General features: G+C 46.1%; 1 protein-coding gene across 2 annotated transcripts in view; it reads right to left on the reverse strand.

Annotated features, from left to right (window-relative positions):
- The window catches only part of MYO1D (myosin ID), a 268,077-nt gene that overhangs the window by 94,575 nt on the left and 146,655 nt on the right, over nucleotides 1–26,847 (reverse strand). For both annotated transcript variants that reach the window (XM_090044297.1, XM_090044298.1), the window contains exons 18-20: nucleotides 26,696–26,840; nucleotides 25,618–25,722; nucleotides 5,291–5,404 (exon numbers count right to left, since the gene is read on the reverse strand). In XM_090044297.1, coding sequence (XP_089900423.1) covers nucleotides 5,291–5,404; nucleotides 25,618–25,722; nucleotides 26,696–26,840 — 364 coding nt within the window. The remainder of the gene's footprint in view (nucleotides 1–5,290; nucleotides 5,405–25,617; nucleotides 25,723–26,695; nucleotides 26,841–26,847) is intronic.

Below are 26,847 nucleotides of genomic sequence, written 5' to 3' on the forward strand. Positions count from 1 at the left end.
GACTATTTAAAAATTAATAGTTAGCTGAGCTATGTTAGGAGACCAGTGGCCCTTTAACAAAAACATTTCTTGTTTTTTCTGCTGCAGTCTGGAAAATGTAGGACTAAATCTTAAAGACTTTATAAAAAAGGAAATGAAGGCATCTCCAACTGGAATGGTTTCAGTAAGTACAAGGAATAGTCATTCTGTTTTCCTGGGTATTAGCTTTTCCTGAAGATCAGAAAAATAAACTCCCCAAAGACCATCCTTTGTCTTATCCAGGTTTCTATTGTGAAAGGTGGTCAGAAGTGATTCTTCCATTGCTCAGTCAATCCCCTTTAAACTCCCCCCTACCATTTCAAATGATCAGCTTCTCCCTCTGCAGATAATCACAAAATGAACGCTGCCTTTAAAAAACAAATACATAAATAAAATTCACTTTGAATGCTAGAATCTCGAAATAGTGGCAGCAGACTCTAGAAAAAACTGCAAGAGACTAGGTATAAGACACTTATACACCAAAAATCCTTCTAATCTTTCCTATTTCAGAGAGCAGTTTAAATTATGTCTAGTTTTTATAAAACATTTTCTTTAAGGGATATGTGCATGTAAATATAGAGTTAACTTGCCAGCCTACTGAATGCCAGGTTCCACAAAGCCCAGTTTACGCAGACAAACACAGTTGCTAAACACAAGCACAAAATTGAAGAGACTTAAAGAGAATAATGCAATACAGATCCAATATAGATGGAATTTGCAATCTGGCACATGTTAAAGGATATTCTATGTCATTACATATAAGCAAAACACTTAAAAGGAGATGGGAAACTACAGGATGGTTTCTTGAGCTAAAAACAAGTTTACGGATGTACCAGACATCAGCTGACTGTCTCCAATGAGATTTCCATGGAAACACCATCCCTAGGGATGTTGCCATGTTGATAGGGTGCTTTAGAAATGGCGATAGTGAGCACTGCTGGCAGGCAGATGAATGTCAGCAGGGTTCACCCCTGGAAACACTGGAATGGCAATGTGTCTTCCAGATGAACACACATCTGTCTAGCAAGGCACATCTACTAATGTCATAAGCACTAAGGCTAGTGTAATTCTTATCCATTTGCTCCTTAAAAACAAACAATCCAAACAATTGCCCCCTCTCCCTTCCACTCCCCCCACCCCCCGAAAAGAAACATCTATATCATTAACTGGCTATTTATGCCATCTCCCTCAGCAAAATATAAACCAGAATAAAAAGCATCCTGTGCTATATGGGGCCATGTGTCCTGAAAGATGAGATCTACAAGTAACAGATCAAATATTAAATGACAAACGGCAAATGCTGATTAACAAGGCCCAAAATAATTTTACAGGCAGAGAGCTGATGCGTGTAGCAGGGGTTTAATTTAGGGAGTCCCATAAACTAGAAAACCAGAGCAGTTCACATGTGTGCAAATCAAATGTAACTCTGAATTCCTTTCTTTCCACTCTTATTCTTGCTGCAAGGAGCAGAGTCAGTGATAAAACACTATAGCCTCTAGTCAGGCAGCATGCTTCAGCACTATGATGCAATGTTTCTGGACCAATTTCTAGTGTCCCCACAGGCCACACACTAGGATAAGCACACGGAAAAGAAGAACAGACGGGATGGCAAGTCTTGAAAACCCTACCCTATCTAGACCAGCAGCATTTGGAGGTCTCTGTGCTCTGCTGCATGCTTTCTTTTTCTCTCTTCTCCCTCTTGCAAAATACTTCAGGATCTCTGACAACTGTTTATATCAAGGAGACCATTTAACAGAAGAGCCCTCCTCAGTGGCAGGCTGCTAAAGGGATAATTGCAGATTTACTAGAAAAGCTGATCTTTATCTATTGAAATCTTCAGCATTCAAAAAGCACAAGACCTAGATGCACAGAAATCTTAACTGCTTCATTGCCATGTGAAATTTGAATTAAATCTTGCTGGTATCTCAGCTAATGCTCTAAAGCTTATGCTGCAAGGAAGTCTTCATTCATTCCATATGAATGGATGCTCTATTGTAAGGTCTGTAATTACATGTTCTTCACAACCACAGCCTTGTTTTTTGGGCAACTTGTATGCAGACTAATTTGCAACCCTCTTTTTTTTAAACATTAAGTTTCAGAGCAAATACAGTTACGCTCAGGCTACTGGAGCTGTCAGTACCACTGGCATCACTATTACTGAAAGATGTTGTCTGTCTGCTAGAACAATGGAAAACCTCAGCCTTCAAAACTATATGGATGATAAATGTAAAAGGAAAGCAGACACCTATTGGAAAAGAAGGATGACAGTGGTCACAAGTTCTTATTTTCAGTTACTCATGTAGTAAGTGACTTATATTAATCTAACAAGAGAGGTGACAAGCTCACAGCTGCTCACTATGTTAATGAAAATCTGGTTTACGCTTTGTCCAGCAAACAGGTTCATTGCGATACACACGAACAATAAGGGAATCCAGCAGCATGCTTTCAGCATAGTTTAAAGTAGATTCCCTGTATATTTTAATCACATAGTTCCTCACACACAACGTGCCTCCAAATACAATATGCACCTTATTTTTGAAAGGCAGAATGAAGATAAAAGATCTTTCTAGTTATGGCTGCATACAGCATGGACAGAGCCTAATCTTCAGTTGACTGAGCCACCCTTTCCTACATACTCTAAGCCAAATCCCTAGCTAATGCCAACGACTGGTCTTCATGAGTGAATCTAGGATTTTGCAAAGAATTAAAGCATCTATGCTAAACAGCTGAAGTTTTGAAATACAGAGACTAGGAGCAGCTAACAGACGGCAAAATTGCTCCATGAGAGTTTAGCTTGATTAGTGGAACATCAAAACTCTGAAAAAGAGGAAAAACTTAACACCTGTATAGTGAAGAACAATGAGCCATTAGTCAATTGACCCAGCTACCTGAACAATAATACCATGGCTGCTGCAGTGTACAGCAAAAATCAAACCAGGGTGCTTTAAACCTCAGGCAGAAAATTAGTGTTCCTGCCTTGAGCCCCCTGACCTAACCCCCACCTCACTCCTCCAGCACTCCCATGGGAGCCAGCTCCAGCCCTTTAAGAAAAAAACAAAACAAAAAACACATGAACCTCGGGACTCATCGCTTATGCTGGCAGGGGGCGATTCTCACTGCCCCATGCCACGTGGGGGGCTCTGCATGAGCCCCCGAAGTCCCAAGGCCCCCTGCAGTAATGGTGAGTCCCAGGGCTTTTCTTGTTTTTTTTTTTCTTAAAGGGCTGGAGCTGGCCTGGGTGGGGCACCTGTAGGACGGCTGGGGGAGCAGGGGGGAGTCAGGGGGCTTGTGGCAGAGCCCCCCATGCAGCATGGGGCAGTGGGGGGAGCAGCAGGGATCACCCCCCTGCCCAATGGCACCCAGTGAGCACTTGGGCTTTCTTTAAAATACCGTGCTGGAGCAGGGGGCCTGGCAGGAGTCCCCCCATGGTCACCTCCACCTCCCCCAGCCTCCTCCCCTAGTACTTACCAGCTCAGAGTGGCTGCAGCTCCCTACTGCAGCCACCAGGGACTGTCCAAATCAAAGCTCTTTGGAGAGCTTTGAATCGATTCAGACCTTTAAATTGGTCCCATGATTCAATTAGGGTTCAGAGATTCAGCCACCGAATTGGGCCGAATCTCCTTCAAATTGAATCACCACCTCAAGCTTCGCACAGCCCTACTTGTACGGTAGTGACAGTCTCAAAGCAATACAACTGGGCCTTGTCATTTCATTATAATCATTGTGGCTTTACCTCAGGCTGAAATAAATAATTAGAACTGAATCAGCTGAAAAGGGACACCGAGGAGCTAAGAGGCCAGCTCTTCCCAGCCCCCTCCCCACCAGTGGTAATCTGCATCTTTGCCAATGTGAGCTAAGCTTCTGTTAGCCTGGAGGCCAAATACTAGGCTGATTCAGAATTTAGGTTTTTTTATAAGCTTTCCAAAAAAAATTCAAACAATGTTGAGGGTCAAGCCAACCCACAAAGGCATAAAAATCCTAAATCAGCCACTCTGACATGCTAACCTCACTTCATGGAGCCATGATGCAGCAGCACACTGTAAGAAAACGATAAAACAGTTTGCAGAGCAAAACCTAATGAGTAGGGCTGTGTGAAGCTTCGGGTGGTGATTCAATTTGGAGAAGATTCAGCCGGATTCAGTGGCTGAAATTCCGAATCCAAATCTAGTCAGGGGACCAATTTAAAGGCCCAAATTGATTCAAAAGTTCTCTGAATCTTCGGCAAAGATTCTGAGAGCTTTGATGATTCGGGCAGTACCTGGTGGCTGCAGCAGGGAGCTGCAGCCACTCCGAGCTGGTAAGTACTAGGGGCAGGGGAGGAGGAGGCAACTCCTGCCAGCCCCCCTGAACCCCTCCCACTCCCCCAGCCTCCCTGACCTCTGCCCACTGCCCCTCCTCCCCCCATGGATGCCCTGCCTGCCCCAGCTCCTGGCGCTTTAAAAAAAGCCCTGGTGCTCACCGGGTGCTGCTGGGCAGAGGGCGATTCCCACTGCCCCCCACTGCATGGGGGGCTCTGCATAAGCCCCCTCCACCCCCAACTCCCCTGGCCCCTGCCTGCCAGGGCTCTGGCCCTTTAGGAAAAATAAAAGCGTTTAGGGTTTTTTTTTTCTTAAAAGGGCTGGAGCTGGCCTGTGCAGGGCACTTGTGGGAGGCCTGGGGGAGCATTGGGGGCGGGGGATGGTTCAGGGGCTCATGCAGAGGCCCCCATGCAACATGGGGCAGCAGGGATCACCCCCCGCCCAGCAGCACCTGCTGAGCTGGGGCTTCTCCCCCCCAAGTGCTGGGAGCTGGGGCAGGCGGGGCAGCCATTGCTGAGCTGGGAGACGGTAAGGGGATGGGCCGGGCCTGGCCTGGCCGATTCGGAGATTCAGCTGCTGCTGAATCTCCGAATCAGATTCAACAAAATCAAATCAGGACAGTGATTTGAATCACTGACTCGAATCACTGCCCCCCGAATCAGATGAATCCAAATCTGAAGCAAATACTAGCCACTTCACACAGGTCTAATAATGAGCAGTTTTGCTCCTGACCTTTATGGTGGAATTAGACCAAACAATCACCTTGCAAGGAAATGGCATTGCTCAATTCTCAGGAGGTTAAACACAACTCACTGTAAGTGTCACCTTCACTTAGTAGGTAGAGAAATTGTGCCATGTGTTTATTACCTTACCTGAGTCATGTGTTTAGTACCTTACTCGAGTTCAGAGGGAGTCTGCATTAGAGTCTATGATAAAAAGTCCCAAGCCCTCAGGTTCCAATCCTCATTACTTACATTGTAGAGTGGGATGGTCTTCATCACCTTGTACTGCTTTATGGGGTCCATCTTATAAAGGTGTCGATCAGTGACAAAAATTGCTCTGTCCTCCACCTTGTTAAACCGATTTACCTGTAAAGAAGCAAATTTCCACAGGTATTCAGTCACACAGCTTTGGAGTGCACAAAATGCATGAAAAAAATCCCCACATTACTATATAGCTCTTCTGAAACACCTTTCCTCAGCGCATCTCAAAGCACTTTACAAAGGCAGGCAACATCATCCACACTTAACCACGGGGAAATAGAGACACAGAGATACAAGTATGTTCCCATTTTAAGTAGTTTGGCGCAAGAATGTACTTATTACTCCTTGTGTGTGTTAACTGACTGAGTCCTTATTACCAAAGTAGCCCACTTTCCTGTTGTTCTCAAGACAGTCATATAGCTGTGACATATATAGCTATTACTCATTACTTCTGGTGCCAGAGGTAACAAACACAGACCAGGTACCCGTCTCAAGGTGGTGCCAACTTGCACACACTCTCGAGTGTTACATACCTCTTTATTATGCCATCTCATCCATCTCCTTTAAGGATTTTAGTTATTTTCCTCCTTTCATACAGGAGTTTTTCTAGGCCTCTGGTTATTTTAGGGTCTAGAAAGCATAGTTTTTACAAAGAAAAAAAATCATGCCTCACTAATCAGTTAGAATTCTTTGAATTTGACAATAAAGCAGTGGAGAAAGGAGAATGTGTCAACATAATTTAGACTTTCAGATATTTGAACAAGGTCATTCACAAAAAAATTACTAAAGAAATGAAGTAACAGGGTGAGAAGCAAAGTTTTGTCCTGAATGAAATACTGCATAAAACAGGAAACAGACAGACCAGGAAAATAGTTTTGACAATTTTAATCATGGGGTGGGATGAAAAGAAATGTGGATGCCTCAAGATTATATACTAAGCTTGGTACTTTTAATAAATAAGTTCAGCAATCTGGGACTCAGGGCCAAACGGTAGCAAAATCTATGGAAGAAAGTTACTCAGTTTAATGAAAGCCATAGATGGCTGTGAGGAACTTAAACACTTGATGAATGAGTACAATGCGGGGATGACAACTGTCCATGGACAGGCCATAAAAACCAATGATAAAAATGCCCGCCTGTACAATCTGTTGAAAACCTGAGCCATCCATAAAAAAATTAAGCCACCAGAGCTTGACTGAAGCTCAGTCACCAGAAAGGAGCTGGACACACTGTGGAAGGGCAGGCAGAGCACAGCAGTTCCACCTGGTGTCTGAGCAGAAGTGCAGCACCCAAAGGGACCTCTTGTCAGGGCTTTATGGTTAACCTTCATAGTTCCCTGCCCTATCCCCAGCCATGTGCTACTGCTGCAACCCATCTGCCTGTAATACTGTTCACCTTGCAGACAACAGTTTTTCTTTGGTGTTCTGTGCCTGAAGAGGGGGTGGGACCAGTGGGGGCAAGGCAGGGGAAGAGCATGGCATGAGATGCAGTGAAAGCATCAGTGTGCACAGCTGAATAGAGGATCCCAGGGGTGGGGGAAGCAAGGTGTAAAATCATTGCTGCAGTCAAGCAATGGTTCCAACACAAGAATTATTACTTTTTTTTTTTTTTTAACTGATAAATGTGCAAACTTGTTTGGCTGTCCATAACATTGTATTCTGGTTGGCGTTGAACCCCTAAATGTGAACTCAGCTCTTGTCCATGGTCTGGCAGAAGGGTTAAATTAATATTATGTAAAACAGGGCAGTAAAAAAGTTTGTCTGCCAGTAAAACATTTTCAGAATGCTAGTAAAAAAAAAATTCTCTTGGGTTGCCAACACTGGTAAAATAATCAAAAACATTCAAAGTTGATCACTGCAAAACAATGCATACTGGAAGGAAAATGCTGCTGCACCTTCAGAATAGCACCAGCCTTACAGACATGGAAACAATTTTTTTAGTGTGCAAGAAAAAAAACAATTGCAGGTTCAGAATGGATTCACACTTCTTCCACTACAGTGCTAGAGCCTCTCATCAGGAGTACAATGCAACCTCTAAGACAAGGCTGTCCAACTTCCAAATGGCTAGGGACCACAGGCCACGTCCTCCCAAATTCACTAGTCACAAGTTCTCTAAGCCTCACAAGCTGTATTGCTCCACCCTGCCCCCAGGAAGTAGAAGCTGGAGCAGGGAGGGAGAGCCCAAAGACCCTCACAGCAGTGGTGCCTGGAACAAAAGTCAGAGGACCACAGATTAACCCCTCAAGTGCTCTGTGTGGCCCAGAGGCTGTCATTTGGACAGCTCTGCTCTAGGACATATTTCAAGGGGACCATCCTAAACTCTGCACATATGGTAGACCTCATAAGTTTGTCGTAGTATACCTGACAGCTTTCTAAATTAACTGTACACACTTAATAAAGGGACACGGGTACAATTTTGGATAGCTCAGTAAAGATTTTAGCTCAGCATGCAGCTGTGGGGAAAAAAAGCAAAGGAAGGGAAGGAGAACAATATAGAAAACATTATGCCATATAAACAGTTGCTGCAGTCTCATCTAGAATGACTTCTTCAGGGCTGGCTATCCCATTTCAAAGGATATTACAGAATTAGAATAGATTTGGAGGCGATAAAAATGATTAAGTGCCTAGAAAAACTTCTAAGTAGCAAGACTGAAGAACTGGGATTATTTAGTTTAGCAAGGCTATAAAATGCTGCAGGATCTAAAGGAAGCATATACAGCATTTCTGTGCACTGTATTTCAATGCACAGAAGTAGAAGGAAGGAGTCTTTCAATGGATTGAAAGGTGTGAAATTAAAAAATCAATAGCATGACACACCTTTTCATATAATTCTTAAATTTAACCACCTAACTCAGGGGTGGGCAATTATTTCACTTAATCCACTTAATGAATTTTAGGGAGCACCAGTCACCCATGGGAGGGAGGGAGGGAGGGAGCTAAGCCCGGAACTGCTGGCTCTCTTGGCCTCTGTCCCACACTTTCCCAGTAGGGTTGCAGCTGAGCCCACGTTAGCTGCTGATGCAGCTCCTGCCCCGCATTTGGCTACTGGTGTTTTGTGAGCAGCCAAGCTCCTCCCCATTTAGCCATGCACAAGCAGGACCAAAGTGAGCTGCAGGCAGAGCCTGCCCCCTGCCCTTCCCTTTTCCCCATGCTGCAGCTTCCCCTCCCTACCTGCTGCCTGGAGCACTGCAGCAGGGACAGGAGGAGCTGCTGGAGGAGCCCAGCAGTTCCCTGGGTGGCCGCAGCAGTAGCAGCAGCACTACCTGGAAGCTGTGCCCGCTGGCCAGGGATGAGGCCCTCTGGCGGGAGAGGCTGGAAGTAGGCAGAACCTGCCCCCATGCAGAGCACAGCAGGGGCAGCCACTGGCCAGGCTGGATATAATAATTAATTGGTGGGTGCCTGCATGTGGCCTGGATTCAGTCTGCTGGCTAGCCAGATTCAGCCCATGGGCTGTATTTTGCCCACCCTTGATCTAGCTCAAGGGTGCTCAAGCTCTGGCCCATGGTGTTGTGTCATCTCACCCATCTGGCTCCCCAAAGGTATGGAAATTTGGCAACAGGAAAGCAGTGGCACCACTCCCCTGCTGCCAAATCTCTAGACTCACAGGGAGCCACAAGCCCTTCAGGCTAGATCTGGCACCCAATCCCAGTGTCCAGGCCCCAGGACCCAATCCCAGGGGGACCTGGAGGGAGCAGTGCCAGGGTTCCAGGACCCAATCCTGGCACGTGGGGGCAAGGAGGGGGTGGCTCTGGGTCCCCAACACCCAACCCCAGCAGAAGGAACCCACCTGGGTAACAGGCCCCAGGACCCAATCCTGGCATGCAGGAGGTGGGAGGGGGTGATGCCAGGCCACAGGGCTTGATCCAACCCACACAGGGGCCCTGCACCATTCTTCTGGCCTTTGAGGCCAAAAAGGTTGAACACCACTGGTTTAGCTCAGTTCCATGGGATGTCATTGAGACAATATTCTATTATAAAAGCCTTAATCTGTCTGTCTGTCCATCCATAACGCTTTATTCACACTCTGATTGGCTGACTGAAACAACCAGAGTGTGAATACAGTTGGGATTGGGGGGGGGAGGGGTCCAGCAGAGCACCACCTTGATGGCAAGGACACAAGGGACGGGGCAGCGGTGGCATAAGGTTGGGATGCTGTGGGTGGGGGGCAAGTCCACCAGTGCTGGCCTTGGCCCATCTGTCCCCTGTTCCATCGTCGCTGCCTGCAGGGCTGACACAGTGTGTGAGAGAGAGAGAGAGAGAGAACTTGGGCCAATGTGGCAGTGGTGGGGGAAGGGGAGGAGTAGCCCTGGCCCTGATGGGGCGGGGCAAGGAGGAGCAGGCCCAACAGAAGCTGGCTCATCACAGTGGTGAAGAGGGGACAGTGTGTGTGTGTGGGGGGGGGAAGCAGTGGGCCCAGCCCAACATGGTAGCAGCAGGGGGATGGGAGGAGTAGGCTCCTCCCCCATGTTGGGCTCCGGCTCACTTCTCCCCCGCCCCCAGTCAGCCCTGAGCCCACTCCTCCCATTCTCCCGCCTCTGTCCCCACCCACTCCCCTTCCCCCTGTCATTCTTGACGGGCAACTGGCTAGTTCTAATATTATAAAATCCTTAGTCTGTCTGTCTGTCTGTCTGTCTGTAATGCTTTATTTGCACTTTGATTGGCTGTCTAAAACAACCAGAGTGCTCCAACAGCATTCTGGACAGGATGCGACGGCTCCCTGAAGGCAGCAGTGATGGAGCAGTTGCAGCAGAGGTGAGAAGGGAGAGGCCAGTGGTGCTGGCCTTGGCCCCATCCCTGGCCCTGCTCCTTGGAGACAGAGGGGGATGGAAGATGGGGGGCCTGGACCCAACATGGCAGAGGGGTGGGGAGGGAAGGTGGAAGGGGAACGGGGCCAGACAAGAAGCAGGGTTGGGGCCAGACGCAGAGGGGGACAGCAGGGACAGTGCTACCATGACAGAGGGGACTGAGGGGTCAGAGTGGGGGTTAGAATTTGAGAGGTGGGGGGTACTGCCACCCCTCAGTCCCCACTGTCATGGCAGCATCAAGGAGCAGGGCCTCAGTGGCGGAAAGGGGGGGGGGTTGAGGAAAGAGGCCAGCACTGCTGGCTTCACCCCTCCGCTTCAGCCCCTCACTCCTCACTGTCACGGTGGCACCATCCCTGCCATCCCCAAGTAGGGCCGGAGTTGGGGTGGGAGGCCAGGAGCTCTGGCCTCACCCCACTTCCCCGGCCCTGCTCCTTGGAGGTAGAGAGGGAAGGACAGGGGGAGCAACAGGCCCAGACCCAACACGGTAGGGGTGGGGGGAGGAGGGAGAAGTGGGGGAATGGGGCCGGACAAGAAGCAGTGACAGGGCCAGACATGGGGCTCTGTCCACGCCCACCTCCTCACCCCCCATGACTGCGGGGACTGAGGGGCCAGAGCATGTGGGCGAGGCGTGGGGGGGGGCACCCACAGGGCCAGAGGCAGAGCAGTGGCAGTGTGGGGCATTGGGTGGCTGTCCTCCATCCTCATCCCCTCATCATTCTTGACAGGCAACTGGCTAGTATAATTATAAAGGTTAAATCAGGGATTGGACACTCGCATCTTCCTACAGATCATCATATCCTGGCCGAATTAGATAGGTCATATGTCTGAGGCAGAATGGCAATTCTCACGTTTCCCTCAGCAATAGCAGCAATCATTGGCCCATACAGCAGGGCTAGTAAGTGGGCCAAGTCTCTCAAGGTAGTACAAAACAGCAAGAACTCTAGCAAACCATAAATTCTACCTTTCGTGTTTTACATGTAGTATTTAACAAACGAAGCGTACAGATGTAAAAGAATGGTAACTTATCTCAAAGGAGAAACATAGTCTTGTTCTTGAATTAACGCTCTTCTCCTGTTCTTTGTACATGCAACAGAACCATTCTTCTGATGTTTCGCACACCACTGTATGCTCATGACCATTAAACATCTCTGCCCATGGCCATGCAGCTAGTCAGATGTAGAGCCAGGAACAGATAACACACATCTCAACCTCCTGTCCTTAGTTACAGAATTATCCATTTTCCCATTGTAATGAACAAATACAGTAGCACTGTACATTTTCTTTAAACTCCAACTATGTATTTTTGCTCTGAAATCTCTACAAGCTGGGTCAAATTCATTCAAGCTGTAGTATCCAAAATGAGAGATTATTGCCAAAGTCATATAGGAGCCACTATTAAGCCATTTTATGACCTGATGCCCTTCAAAAGATTATCCTTTACAGGCGAAAAACCACACACACTGTGCTTTCATTTCTCTAACTCAGACCTTCTTCACATCTCGCCTGATGTCTTGTGGGTCAAATTTCTCACTAGAGACAGTGTTTACAGCCAATTTATCAACTCCAGCAATCCTAGCTGAACATTACTGCAATACAAATAATTCTATTAGAATGCTCTAAAGATACTACTGGTTTTGACATGCCAAGACCAAATTGCAATAAACACTGGAATAACGTAAGGGGAATTTAACAGAAGGAAAAAATAAATTTTTGTCTCTGGTAAATCAGTAAACTAGTCCTCACCCTGCAGTAACCGATCTCATCTTTAATGGAACAGAAGCATACCACAACAGGTATTTCTGATCAGAAGCAGTTGACTTGGACACGACCCATTCTTGTAGCCTGAGAAATGGTTGTTTATGCTAGAGGAAAGAGAAGTTGGCTAAGTGCAAAATTGTTGCATGTTTCCTCTCTCAACATCAAAGGATGCCTGTAGACATGGTGGGAGGTTGTCATTACAGTGGGTCAGAACAGATTCAATTAAATAGAGTCTGTCAGAGCATGCCAATCAGTGTGCTCCAGCCAGCCTCTGTGCCTTGTGCATCAGTGTCCCTGTACTTCAAAATGGTGGCAGGTGCGCTTTAACTAATGCTCACTCGACAAACTGTAGTTCAAGTGCCCCTGTGTGGCAGGAGGGGCTCTAGGGGTCCCATGAACTCCCCTTAGCGTCCCTAACTACCGTGCCAAGCCTGGGTCTTGAATGCACCCTCTGTCTCGCCCGCCACGTCTTGTTGGTAAATATTTAATGGGAGGCTGCCTTCCTGCACTCCTTGGCACGGGGCCTGCCTTGCTATACCGGGTCTCTATACGATGTGCTCGCTCCCCCCTCGGGTCTGCTCGATCTGTTTGCCCACCTTGGAGCTTACTGTGTACATGCCCTCTCCCAGGCTCACTGCGCACTCACCCTCACCGGGGCTTCTCAAACAGCTCACCTGCTTCTGGGGCTTTTTCCCCTTACCGACTGGGGCCTGTCTCTCCGTGCTCACCGGGCTTTTGCCCACCCGCGCTTGGGCCTGTGCTTGCGCTCCTCGCCCGCACTTGGGCCTGTGCTTGCGCTCCTCATGCTCCTCACCCGCTGGGCTTTTCACGATTGGGGCTCATGTGGCCTTAGCCTTACCTGGCCCCCAGACCCGCCTCTTCGGGCCTATGCCCCACTGGGGTTTCTGCCTACGCACAACACTGAGCTTGTCCCGAAGCTGCCCGCACTGGGCCGGGGTCAGGACACCCCAAAATGCAGCGCCTCCTGCGGCGCTAGGAACACCCCCACCTTACTGGGGAGCTCCTAATGAGGCCCCCTCCACCCCTACAGCCTCGCCCGGTCCTCCGGTTCGCAATTACAACTATCAACCCAAAACAGAAACTCAAAGCCCCTCGGCTACAACATAAATCTTAAGCCAACCCGGCTAACCTCTCATCCCTGTCAGGGTCCTCTCCACCCTGTATCCGCACGCTAACACACAACACTGCCTTGCTCGCTCTAGCAGAGCTCTTGCTCCTTAGGCTGCCAGAGGGGAACTGACCTCTGGCCTCAGCATCCTCTGTTTATAAAGGCCAGGCCCTGCCCCCTTCCGGTCAGCTGACACAATCAGTTGCTTTAGCAACTCACACCTGTGCTGCCCTATTGAGTGGCAGCTACGCCCATGTTACCATTATCAGTAGCAGGCACCTTAGTGCCCTGCTACACCCTGCCACCATATGAAGTATGGGGTGCTGATACATGAGACACTGTGGCACTTTAAAGCATCTCTCAGCGACACTCTAATTAAAGTGTCCCCCCTCCTCCACCCAAACTCCAGAGTATATGTAAAAACACCCAAAATTTTAAGCAGGTGCTCAGAGAAAGGAAGACATCTCAACAGGTTGCAGCCCATTACCAGAGTCCTTTGCAGGTACAGTAGACCATCTGCTCCAACCCAATCAATGAAGAAACGCAGAACATTCTGTTATGTTTCCAAGTCAGGCCACCTCAAGCCAGTCTCATGTTTCAGACTTGAAACAAAATGGCCCCCTTTAGAAGAGATCTAGGGTACCACAATTCAATTTGGAACATGATTTCTATTGTCTTGCAAGGAAGTCACTCCAGAACAGGGTATAATGGGGAATCAATGAAATATCTATAACTTTGTTGTTTCTTGTGCAATTTGGAATGAAACTTGCAGGGATGGTAGCCTCTGCTGAGACCATGAAACCTGCCAAGTTTCAAGAATATCAGTGTAGAGGGTTTGTGGGGAAATGTACCCCAAATTCCTGAAAGCCAAATTCATGTCACGGCTGTCACATCACAGGGGGGTCAAAACTGCAGGGGTGGTAGCTCTTGCTGAGGCCACAAAGCCTGCCAAGTTTCTAGGAGATTGGTGCAGGGGTTTGGTGGGAACTGCACCTCAAGCTGTGGACAAGCAAAATTCGTGCAATGGGTGACACTGCATGTTAAGGTGCAGCGTGGTGACAGCTGCAGGGATGGTGGCCCCTGCTGCAGCCATGATGCCTGCCAGCTGTGGAAGAGATCGGTGCAGGGGGATTCTGGGGCCCTGCACCCCTAGCTGCTGACTGTGTCCCTCTTGGAGCAGTTGATTGTTTGTATTGATTCTTTCCTCTCCTTAGCCTGGTTATGTAGGTACTAATTGATGCTCATTAACTCATTGTGTAGTAGCTAGGTCCTGTGTTCTAAGCTGGTCCCTGAGTGAATCATGACTGATTGATTAGTTGGTAACACAGTAACTTAGCAGCCAGGCCTGCAGTAGTGTCTCCCCTCCTCAAGCCAGACAGTCAGTGCCACAAGCACCCATGGCACCAGTTTTGTTTGTCCGCAGCTTGAGGGGCAGTTGCCCCCAAACCCCTGCTCTGATCTTCTTGAAACCTGGCACGCTTTGTAGCCTCAGTAAGAGCTACTAGCCCTGCAGTTTTAACCCCCCTGTGGTGTAACACGTAGATGAGACAGGAGTTTTGCTTTCAAGAATTTGGGGTGCCATTCTCCCCAAGCCCCTGCACCAATCTTCTTGAAACGTGGCAGGCTTCATCCTCTCTGCAGAATCTACCACCCGAAAATTTCATCCAAATTGGACAAAAACCAACAAAGTTTTATATATTTTATTGTTTCCCCATTATACCCTACAGCCGGATCCCCGAGGTGGCTCCGAAGCTCTTCAGAAGCTCCGAACCACTTCGGGAAGCCGAAATGAGGCAGTACTTTGACCCAGACGTGCTGCTTCAGCCCTCAAAGCATCCAAAGCTTCTCTGGATCCGAAGCTCTGTCTGAAGCCTCGCACAGCCCTAATGGACAGGGAATGCTAGAGAATACTTGAAGTATCACTGCTGCGAAGAAAAAACCAATGGTCTTGGACTCTGAAATCCTTCTTATCCAACACTAAAAAGGTTTAAAGAATTTGACTGAAAAAAGATCTTTCTAAATTTGTGTTCTGGCAAGAAAAGAAAAATCTTCAACAGATGCATGAACATTATTTGCTTAATTATCGTGTGCAGCTGTTTAAATTAAGAATCAGATCAATCATTCTTCTAATAAAGAATCCACTTTGAGGAGATTTACAGCCCTGATTATTATAACATTGGTACTCCTACCCTGAGTCCAAATACAGGAATCAGACTAGGATGAGATAAACACACCAATTGGGTAGCTGGCACCAGAAACAGAATACAAGATAAATTCACAGGCTATTCCAAACTATAGCATAGCCAAAATGCTGCTTCTAGTTTCATCCTTCCACAGACAGACACACAAAAACCCTTGGGAAATGCTGGGGAATACTGTCTATCTGCCTCCTGCTTGTCTTTTTCGCCATCCTTCCTGGAACTAGTTCTCTCAAGCTGTTATGCTTAAGTAAAAGGTCCGTCGTTCATGTGTCCACCCCCCCCACCACCAATGAACAGTACATTCAGGGGACATTTTCCAATCTTCTTGGAAGCAGCAGCAATGGCTTTTAATTAGAAATAACACAGTCACAGAGCAGTGAAGCTAATTGGCATCACTGGCAAGTAATTCAAATGTTAACAGCTTCTGCCATGGCATCAGTCTCCTTGATTGGCATTAACGGGAAGTGTGGAAATAAGTATAACCATGTGTATTCCATAGCATCCATCAGTAACAAGCCAATGAGTAAAGTTCTGAATTCACTGGCTCCACAAGGAAGTACCTGGACTAAGGGTGGGCAATTATTTGGACCTGAGGGCCACTTAGGGAATTTTGGTGAGCTGTCATGGGCCAGATTGCACCCTCCTCCCTTCCAGCAGCTCACTAAAACTCCTTAAGTGGCTCTGTTCCCCTGCAGGTGGGATGGATCTGTGGGTGGGTGGGGAGAGGCATCTGGGAGCAGGATAGGCAGGCGGGGCTGGGATCATAGGACCATGACACTGTGGGGCTGAGGTGTTGAAGACTGACCAGGACCTACAAGGGGAGGGCGTGTAGCCAGATAATGGGATAGAGACACGGGCAAGTGGGGATCTGTTACCCGGAGCGGATGGGTGAGGTTGGGGCCAGGATCTCGGGGTGGTGACAGTGCAGGGCCAAAGCGTGGGGCACAGCCATGATCTGCTCCCTGCATACCCCTGCCCATGGAACCAGTGCCCCTGGCAAGGATGCATGGGCAATGGATTGTGGCTCTGCTCTGGGCCCTGTATAGTCAATGTCCCACGATCCCACTCTAATCTCAGTCATGCCCATCCTGCTCCCGGACACTGCTCCCTGCCTGCCTACAGCCCCATCCCATTTGCCTCGCTGTACACCCTGCCCATGCAGGTCCTACCCCCATCGGTGGGTGTGGGTGGACAAACTGGGGTGCCTGGGCAGTGGGGCCAGGTCTGGTTATGATGGCAGCCAGAAGGAGCCACCACTGCTGGGGCTAGTGGGAAGCAAGTCTGGCTGCCACACTACGCCAGCCCTGCTCCGCACCCAGGGCCTGCAGGACTGGCTGCATTCACTGCAGCCTGGGCTGCCCCCCCATGCCTAGGCCCAGTGGGGCCAAGGGACCTCCCACAGACTGGAAAAATCCCTTAGCAGGGTATAGTTTACCCACCTCTGACTTAAGATGCATGCAATTTCAATAATTCTACACAACTGAAATCTGGGTAAAGCTGTTGACAGTACTTAAATTTCAGCAAAAACTACCTGTACTTTGGATCGATTCCCAGGCTTGCTGCTGAACAGACATGCCTCACAATAAATCAACAGCAACCATTTTGGAAAAGGAGGGAGCAGCTATGCTGCTTCCTTGAGCTGCCAAAAGCCAAGGCATAACTGGCCAGTATGGCGCCCTGAACAGTACAACGTGTCCCCTGCACCCTACACCTTCCTTGCTCCAGCTCCAATTCTGACAGTAGGGAGGACTGAGTAGCAGCAGCAAAGGCAACACATGAATATTGAGTGAACTAAAAGTGCCACTTTTTGGCAGCAAAAAACATGGTGAGACATCCCCCAGCCATAGCATACCACCAGTTGCTGCTCCTCTACCAGTTCTCTGCCCTCTCTGCTACTGGAGCTGCTACAAGAAAGGTGCAGTGTGTGAAGGGAAGAGAGGAACGGGAAGCTGAGGCACCCCCTAGCTCCATTCCAGCACTCCCCTCTCTTCTCAGGCAGCACCTGGATTTTGTGTCCCACTTACCACACATCATTATGTTACTGAGGAAAAAGGTAAATTTCTGATAATGGCAGGGATGTCCTAGAGCAGCAATTCTGAACCAGAGTGCCAAGGCACCCTGGGATGACTTGAGATCCTTTCAAGGGTCCTGCGGGCTGCCACACCATTAGGGATACAAACTTGATTTTACAAGATAAACCCAGAGTTTTCAAATAGGAATCCATAGTGTTAAAAACATTCTGATCTGTTGGGGTCTTTTTAAGTTCTTTGCAACAGCAGAATTGTGCTATTTCAGCTGTTACCCCTCCTCTTCAATGCAAATATGAGGCTAGACTGTGTGGAGCTTCAGAGTGAGGTGCCATGAGTCCACTGATGACACCCAGCTCCACCTCCCTTTCTCATCTGACCATGACCTGGCAGTCTCAGGCCTTTCCCAGTGCCTGGCTGCAGCTGGGGACTGGTTTAGGTGAACCAACAAACTGAATCCAGATATGACAGAGGTTGTGGTCATGAGCAGATCACTTGACTTAGGAGGAACTGGGACACCTATTATTGCTGGGATTCAGCCTCCTCTTGTCAGGTTCACAGCCTGGGGGGGCTCCTGGATCCTCTGTTGCACCTGGATATCCAATTGGTAGGTGTGGCTAGGAGAGCCTTTCACCAACTTCATCTAGTGACAAGGCTGCAACTCTTTCAGATTTGGATCTAGCCATCATCATCTGTGCCTTCATAACATCGAGACTAGACTGCTGCAATGCAGTCTACTGCCCTTGAAGACTGTCTGGAAGCTATAGATGAAGCAGAATGTGGCAGCCCGCCTTCTGACACAGGTGCACTGCCAAGAGCACAATCCCAGTGCTTCAGAGTCTGCACTGACTCCCAATGGCTTTCTGGGTGCAATTCAAATTGCTGGTTTTGACCTAAAAAGCCCTAAATGGTCTGGGCCATAGGCCCCAAGTATGTGGGAGCCCAAGGGCCTTGGGCAGGGGCTCTGTCTTATGCTGATATTCTAGTTCCCTTTTTATATTGTTTTGCTCTGTCATTCTCCTGGTTTATACATTATCCTGTTTTCTTACTGTAAGCTGCCCTAAGCCTTGGTTGTGAAGGATGTCATATAAAATCAAATAAATAAACCAACAGAACCAGCTCTAGTGTTGGAAGTAGTTGCACAGATCAATCATGTCCACACTAAAGATAGAGAAAAACCATCTACCACTAGTTCCACTGAGAGCAGGGGAAGCAATGATGTTCCCACTGCAGGAACATTTACGATTTTGAAATCAGGTCAGAGTGAAGAGCTGGGACATTTTCACAAATCAACAAAGAACAATTTGGTGTCAGCCAATCAAAAGCTTTCTTGTATTTCATTTAATATACATCTTAACTTAATTCAAACCAAAAATAGATTTTTTTTTCATTTGGAAAATATTGGACAGGGACCAGCCAATTCCAGATTTTGAATAAAAAGTTTATTAAACCAGACCTTTTCCACAAAACACTCCCAGTTCTGGTCAACCAGCATTTCCAAAGACAGGCTATAGGCTGATACACGATTCATCCACTTGACCCTTTTGAAATATTGGCAGAACATGAGTTTTCTTCTAGCACTCTAGGCTTTATCAAGCCTTTTAAGGCTTTTTGCAGGAGGCAAGGATTTTTATGAGTGATATTATTTATTAGACCAAGAGTACTTGGGAGGGACACAAAGAAGATTTTGGGTGCTACTATACCCTCTCTCAGGTCTCACCTGGTTTTGAGACTATTCACTCCAACAGCAACTAAGGATGATGATAAACAACAGCTATTGTTAATTTTCAACATAACAGCTAATTTTCTTTGGTAGCTGTTGTTTATCATCATCTTTAGTTGCTGCTGGAGTGGATATTATTTAATCATTATGCAACATAAACTCTGTTTTTCCTACAGTACAGGAATACACGGGGCGGATTGGGGTGGGATGTGCATTGGTGCAAAGACTGCCAAGGCAACCCCCGTTTGATTCCTGCTCCACCCAAAGTCTAAAAACAACTGCCTGGCAGTGGCTGCAGCACTTCTAGTCAGTAGTGCTGAGGGAGTCAACTGACTTAATGGTAAACTGATTTAGTGGTCAACTTAATGGAGTCAACTGACTTAATCGATCTGATCTCTTCTAAACTCTTCATTCCACAGATGCTAATGACCTTCTCTTCTTTTTAGTGGTCTTGATGTTCCACCAATCAAAATATCTTTTGCTCTGTAATTCTCATGTCTGTTAGCTGCTCCTGGTTACAGAGCTCCCATTTCACAGCAGACTGTTTTTAACTCATTCGATTGAAGTTATATTTGTTTTTGCTTCAAACTTAAACTGAATAATACAGCCTGAGGCCCCTAGCAGAGTAGTAGAGCTTCTTGTTTCTTTTTCACAAGAGAAAAAACACATGGGCTGCATTCTGATGAGCACAGCCGTGAGGTATGTGGCACTGCAGACACATCTGGGGCATCACATACTGCACATTCAGCTATTCTTTGCACTGCAAGGGAGCAGTGTGGGGGATTTTTTTGACCTCTGGATATCCATGAATCAAAAAACCCATGCCAAAAAAAAGGTGGGGAGTGATGCATACAGGGGTAATGTGTGCCGCTCAACCAGAGCCACACTCCAGCTGCTGGCCAGGCTCCAAGTGGCAGAATTGCCATTGCTGCAGCCCCAGGAAGCCCCCAAGATGCCAGGCTCCCCCACCTAACCCAGGTTAACTGACCGCATGGCACAGGCATTCCCTGGGGACAAGTAGTGGCAGCACAAGGTGTCCTGCTCCTAGTCGTCCCCAGGAAACCAAATGTCCGTACTCATGTGGACACTTTATATATGCTATGATGCACCTCACCATCTACACTCCCCTTTTCAAAATTCTAGATCCACCCAGGGGAATACTTATTGAACACTTTTGGCAGAAATGTTACAAGAAGCAAAAAAGTGAAGCTCTGCAAACCAAGTTTCAACCAGGCCTTCCAGGAATTATGCCATCTATGAAGGGTCTTATCCTATGTTAACTGTTTCCAGTATTTGTTCAGAGAAACTGGCCTCTGTTAATCCCTTGAGGATCCCAAAGGAACAGCCATAGTCTTTGACTAGTTAATGTGGATGGTATCTGATACAAGTGCTCAAGAATGGGTGACAAAAATAAATGTTTTTAAAAGTAAGGTTTCAAAACGGTTATACATTCTATTGCAATACATATCCTCCAGCCACATGCTTTTGTTCTTGATGGTAATATAAACTTGAAAAAGTTTCTCAGCTGTCTCCTTGGAAAATGAATCTGACCTAACCTCCACAAAATTAAAAAGTTGCCAGCAATCTGACCTTTCAAAAGATCAAAAAGTTAAGAATAAATTTTTAAAAACTATGAAGTGGGGTTAGAGTACTGCATTTCTATAACTTTGTATTCCCTTCAATATTTTCCAATTACAGCTTGAGTTTGCCTTTGAAAGTATAGCTGACGAGCTGCAGTTTCCTCCATCTCCAAAATGCCCAAGAATGACCTTCAAATACTGAAGGGATAGGGAGGGAGGTTCAGCCTTCATGATAGGCAAGAGCACTATGCACAATCTCTCTGCATTCCAAAGATTGCATTTAAGTAATGAGACACTGATGCAACAAAACACTAAAATGAGAAATAGCAATACTGTCTCCAGCAGGTGAAATCTAATGGCATTGAGAACCCAAGGACTGTGCGTGTTCATTCTTTCAAATTCTCATGTTTCATAACCAAAAATAATTTATCCCTTTATCAGAATCACATTCCTTCTCATGCTAGCCTTTGCAACTGTGAGGTCCTTGGCCTGTAATTACTAAACAGAATAAGGTATAACTCTTTGCTAATTCAGAAAATCAAATTTCTTTCATCTTAGTATGTTATCTTCAAAATTGAATGAAAGCGTAATAACAAATAAATTTAAAGTCTTAAAAACTGTAAAGCACTGAGCAAAATTAAGCTCTGCAAAATTTCAACAGTATATGCACATACTGCAGGAGTTCCCGCCATCACTAACATTTTGTTCTGCTTCCACTCAAAAAAAAAAAAAAAGCAATGAAAATATCTAAGGCAATATGATTTTAATACCTGTAAAAGCATTAATAACCATACTCAATTCCTCTTCAATTTATCTGAGAAATACTTGTTTACAAGTTAGTAATATTATTATGCACATGTTCTTTCCAGTTCTTCAGAACTTTTAAAAAAGTAGTTATTTTCAGTAATAATGTTCCCAGAGAGATTACTCTCCTAATGCTGGATTCACTTGAACAAAATAGAAAACTCTGTCCCAACAATACATTCATAGATTGTAAAGCCAGACGGGACCTCGGAAGATAATTGGGTCCAGCCCTCTGCACCAAGCAGGAAAGATAACTGGGGGTCAGGTGACCCCAGCAAGGTGACTGTCTAGTCTCCTCTTGAAGAGCTCCAGGGTAGGTGATTGCACCACTTCTGGAGGGAGCTTATTCCACAGTCTGGACACCCTGACTGTGAAGTTCTTCCTAATGTTGAGCCTGAATTGGTCTTCCAGGAGTTTGTGGCCATTACTCCTGGTTTTCCCCTTGAATGCCCTAGTAAATAGTTTCTCACTGAGCCTTTGATATACTCTCCTAGTGTAGCAGTAAGCTGCTACCAGGTCCCCTCTCAGCCTTCTTTCCCTCAGGCTGAAGAGTCCCAGATCCCTCAGCCTTTCCTTGTACTGCTTGCCTTTTAAGACTCTTATCACACAGGTGGTCGGTTCTTCTTTGGACTTTCTCAAGCCTGTCCATGTCCTTGTTAAGGTGTGATGCCCAGAACTGGAGGCAGTACTCCAGCTGCAGTCTCACCAGTGCTGAGTAGAGCAAAAAAATCACCTCCTTGGTTTTGCTGGAGATGCATCGATTGATGCATGCCAGAATATTATTTGCCATACTGGCTACAGCATTGTACTGGTGGCTCATATTCATACTGTGGTCTACTATTACCCCCAGGTCCCTTTCATTCCTGGTGCCAGTCAGTTTGGTGATGCCAAACATGTAAGCGTATTGGGGGCTGTTCATCCTGAGGTGTTGCACTTTACATTTCTCAACATTGAACTTCATCAGATTCCAATCCGCCCAACTTGCTAGCCTGTCTAGGTCCACCTGTACCTGTAGACTATCTTCAAGCGTGACCACGCTCCCCCATAACTCAGTGTCATCCGTGAACTTGGCCAGGGAGCTCTTCACCCCACATGCAAATCGTTGAAGGTGCTGAAAAGTACTGGATCGAACATGGACCCCTGAGGGACACCACTGCCCACTTCTCACCAGGATTCATTCACTACAACTGTGGGTCCTATCCTGCAGCCAGTTTCTCACCCACCTGACTGTCTTGGAGTTAAGCCCACAATCCTCCAGTTTTCTCAACAGGACAATGTGGGATATTAGATCAAAGGCCTTTTGGAAGTCAAGGTATACCACGTCAACCTGTTCTCTCGTGTCCAGGTGGCAAGTTACCTGGTCATAGGAGATGAGGTTGGTAAGGCAAGACCTACCTGAGACAAAGCCATGCTGGCTGTCATTCAGAATCTTACCTTTTGCAAGCTTATCACAGAGTCCTTGATGAACTTTTTTAGGATTTTTCCTAGGATGGAAGTTAGGCTGATTGGCCTATAGCTACCCAGGTCCTCCCTCCTGCCCTTCTTGTGGATGGGCACAGCATTGGCCCTCTTCCAGTCCTCAGGGACTTCTCCAGAGCACCACCAGTTGTAGAAGTTTTACCAGGGGTTTTTGTAATGATTCCAGCCAGCTCCTTCAGCACTCTCAGATGAAGATCATCTGGTCCCACTGACTTTTATACATCTAATTTTTTTAACTGGTCATACATCAATTTTAAAGCAATAGTAGGAAGGCGATTATTCCTACTGTGCTCATGCTCTACTCTACCTGGCATGGTTTTCCCCTTGGTCTGGTGAAAGAGATCTTCTTTCTTCTTTTTTTTTTTTCCTTCCTTTCTTTTTTTTTTTTTTTTTTTTTAAAACAAATAGGAATGATAAAGGCCAGAAGCAAAACAGTCATAAAGTTCCATATGCACAAGGAAGAGTCAGACTCCACTGCAAGATTCTAGGAGGAGGCTCACATTCAAATTGAGGCTCCCTTCCCTGAACAACTAAAGTTGGCACATATTACCAAAAATTCAGCTAATCAGATCCATCAGCTGGCAGGACATTCCAAAGCAGCAACAAGTGATACATTGAAATATTTTAACTGAAGCAGCATATAAAAATGCAATGGCCCTGGAGGGAATGAAGCAGGGCACATAAAAATCCAGAATTTTTCTTTTGCTTGCTCTGCATTATTTTCTTCTGTTTTCTTAAACAACTAACTTGGGCCTTTTACATACATTTCTTGATTCTTAATTGTCAGTAGAGTTTGGGATTTTAAAGAGGTTTTGTATTAGGAAATTTTACATTTAAATTATTCATCTGTGCTACAGAAACAAGTGAAGCACTTCATTAACAACCTTACTGCAGAGGCCTTGTACACTCAAACACACAAAATTGAGAGGCTATGCACTATAACAGGAATCAACAACATGTCAGTACAATGAACTTCCACCATACAAGTTGTTGAACTTCATGAGATTTCTTTTGACCCAATCCTCCAGTTTGTCTAGGTCACTGAATCCTAGCCCCACTCTCCAGCTTGGTGTCATCTGCCAACTTGCTGAGGGTGCACTCCATCCCATCTTCCAGGTCATTAATTAATCTATCAAACAAAACTAACCCCAGGGCCGATCCGTGTGTCACTGCCAGCTAGACCTTGTGCCACTGATCACAACCCATTAAGCCTGATGATCCAGCCAGTTTTCTATCCACCTTACAGTCCATTCATCCAACTCATACTTTCTCACCTTCCTTGCAAGAATGCTATGGGAGACCATGTCAAAAATCAAGGTCTATCATGACCACTGCTCTTTCTGCATCCACAGAGCTAGTCATCTCATTGTAGAAGGCAATCATGTTGGTCAGGCATGACTTGCCCTTGGTGAATCTATGCGACTGTTCCTAATCACCTTTTCCCCCAAGTGCTTAGAAATGGACTCCTCGAGGACCTGCTCCATGATTTTTCCAGGGACTGAGGTAAGGCTGTCTGGTCTGTAGTTCCCTGGATCCTCCTTCTTCCCTTTCTAAAAGTTGGGCACAATATTTGCCCTTTTCCATTGTCTGGGACTTCCCCCAATTGCCATGAGCTTTCAAAAGATAATGACCACCGGCTCTACTATCACAGCAGCCAGCTCCCTCAGCAGCCTTGGCTGCATCTCATCTGGCCCCATGGACTTGTACACATCCAGCTTTTCTAAACAGTCTCCAACCCATTCTTTCACCACTAAGGGCTGCTCACTTCCTTCCCAAACGGTGATGCCTGGTGCAGTAGTCTGAAAGCTGACTTTGCCTGTGAAGACCAAGGTAAAAAGGCATTGAATATTTCAGCCTTTTCCTCATCGTCTGTCACTTGGTTGCCTCCCCCATTCAGTAAGGGACCCAACACTTTTCCTGACCTTACTCTTGCTACTAACATACTTGTAAAAACCCTTCTTGTTATCCTTCACGTCCCTTGATAAATACAATTCTAACTGCACTTTGGCCTTCCCGTTTTCATTTCTGCATGCCCCACAAGTAGTCTTATACTCCTCCCTAGTCATCTGTTCAAGCTTCCACTTTCTGTAAACTTCCTTTTCATGTTTAAGATATGCCTAAATGATCTTCATTTCATTAATAGAATTTGATCAAAGGCTAAAGCTAACTAGTGGCCAAAAAAAAAATGAAAAAAGAAAAAGAAAGAACCCCGCCCCTCCTAATATTGCTGCTCAAAATGTGACAAGAATAGAATGCGTCCCTACTGACATTGTTCTTTTAAACAAATTAAATCCCAAGGCTTTCATTTTGCTGGTGAAAATCCTTGCTAAAAATAGCCTACCTAACTGGCACAATAACATAGCCTTACTTGTAAAATCAATGCAGTTCAAAATGGCTGTTCCACATCTGGTAGCATTTTAAACAAGAATCTTTTGCACCAGGAGTAAAGAGTGTACACTGAGAATACATGTTACCTTTGGAAAGAGAGAATTATGTCACTATTCCCCCTTTGGAACACATAAATACAGAGAATAATTTATTATTCAGCACCAGTGAGCTGTTATGGAATTAAACTTCCAAAGACACAAATCTGATCTGGGTTGTTGTTCTGAACCTAAAGTTAAATTTAGCTCTACCCAAATTCCCCAAGGACAAATGACCAGGTGGCACAGCTTAAAAGCTTTATCTGTTCACCCTCCACTGAGAACACTTCACCTCAGCCACAAGGAAATTAGTTCATGGAACCCCCTTTCTCAGCACAACTTCTGAATTTCCACAGACCTTACTTCCCTCCACCACCCATGCTGCTTTACCTTACGGACGTGACATGAGAAGAGCACGTTCATGTATTTGTCCTTCCTTTTCAGCTCATTGGCAACAGTGATGAAAGAGCCTGTGGTCTGTGGGTTATCAGGTTTCTGGAAGAGCAAACAAAGGCAGTAATTTGTCTTAATTACTGAAGAAAGCAATTGTGCTTTGTCATCTTAGGCCTGATGGAATCACAAACTCACCAAGAAGTCCGTAGTATACCACTTTAATCAGGAGAATTCATCAGACATTGCATAACAGAACAGAAACACAGCATCCTGAGTTTTACATGCCTTTCTAAAGAACTTTAGAAACGAATGGTTGAGGGGGAATAGGAAGGATGGAGTAAGCTGAAGAAGCTGTTTTGGAGGAAGACATATTGGGAGACTTCCATCTTGCTCTGAGAAGCAGATTTAAAGGATTCCTCCATCTAGTCTTTCATCTCAGAATCACTTCCTAGTGTTCATTCCTAATTAATGGAACTTTATCCTAGGCTTAGGTATTTGACCAGGCAAATGAAGTGAGGTCAGTTGACCGGTCAAAGACTGTAAAAAATTGCCAATAGGTCCAAATAATACACAAAAACTCAAAAAATGTCCATTAAGAAACGTGTCAAAAACAATTTTAAAGAATCACATTTGTCAAGAAAACCACAAAAAAAAAGATTTTTTTTGTAAAATTACTATAATCTTTGACTAGTTAAAAATATGCAGTCAATTGACCTGTCAATTGACAATATTTGACTGGTTATCAGCTTGCCAACCCTATTTTATCCTCCTGTTGCATTTTCCTTCCTATTGGTGGCCAACTGAACTGTCAGCTTATGGCATTAAGTGGTCACTTGACTAACAGTCTTATCGAACAAGGCTTAGTATTTATAAAATTAAATGCCTAGCAAAATAGATGTCAGAACCTTTCTAACATTATATACAACCTAATTCACAAATGAAAAAGTTTAAATGTGCTTAAGTTCTAGAACATATGCCATTTTCAGACCTTCACCCTCCCAGATTTCCAGTAAAGAGAAACTCCTTCCTTTTCACCTGCACGGACTAAAGATTTCGCTTTTGTCACTGCACTCACCGATGCAAGGTAGTTACCCTCCCATGCTCTTTGTAGCCCAATATCGGCTCTGTGACCCTTCAGCAGTTCAACGGCAGCAACTTTAGCCCTGAGCTGAGGCAAGTCTTTTTGTGGGATGCTCTTGATTAGCTCATTTGCTCTCCACCTGGTGG

This window comes from Crocodylus siamensis, chromosome 4 (assembly GCF_052110815.1).
Source record: "Crocodylus siamensis isolate JL-2025a chromosome 4, ASM5211081v1, whole genome shotgun sequence".
Taxonomy (NCBI): Eukaryota; Metazoa; Chordata; order Crocodylia; family Crocodylidae; genus Crocodylus; species Crocodylus siamensis.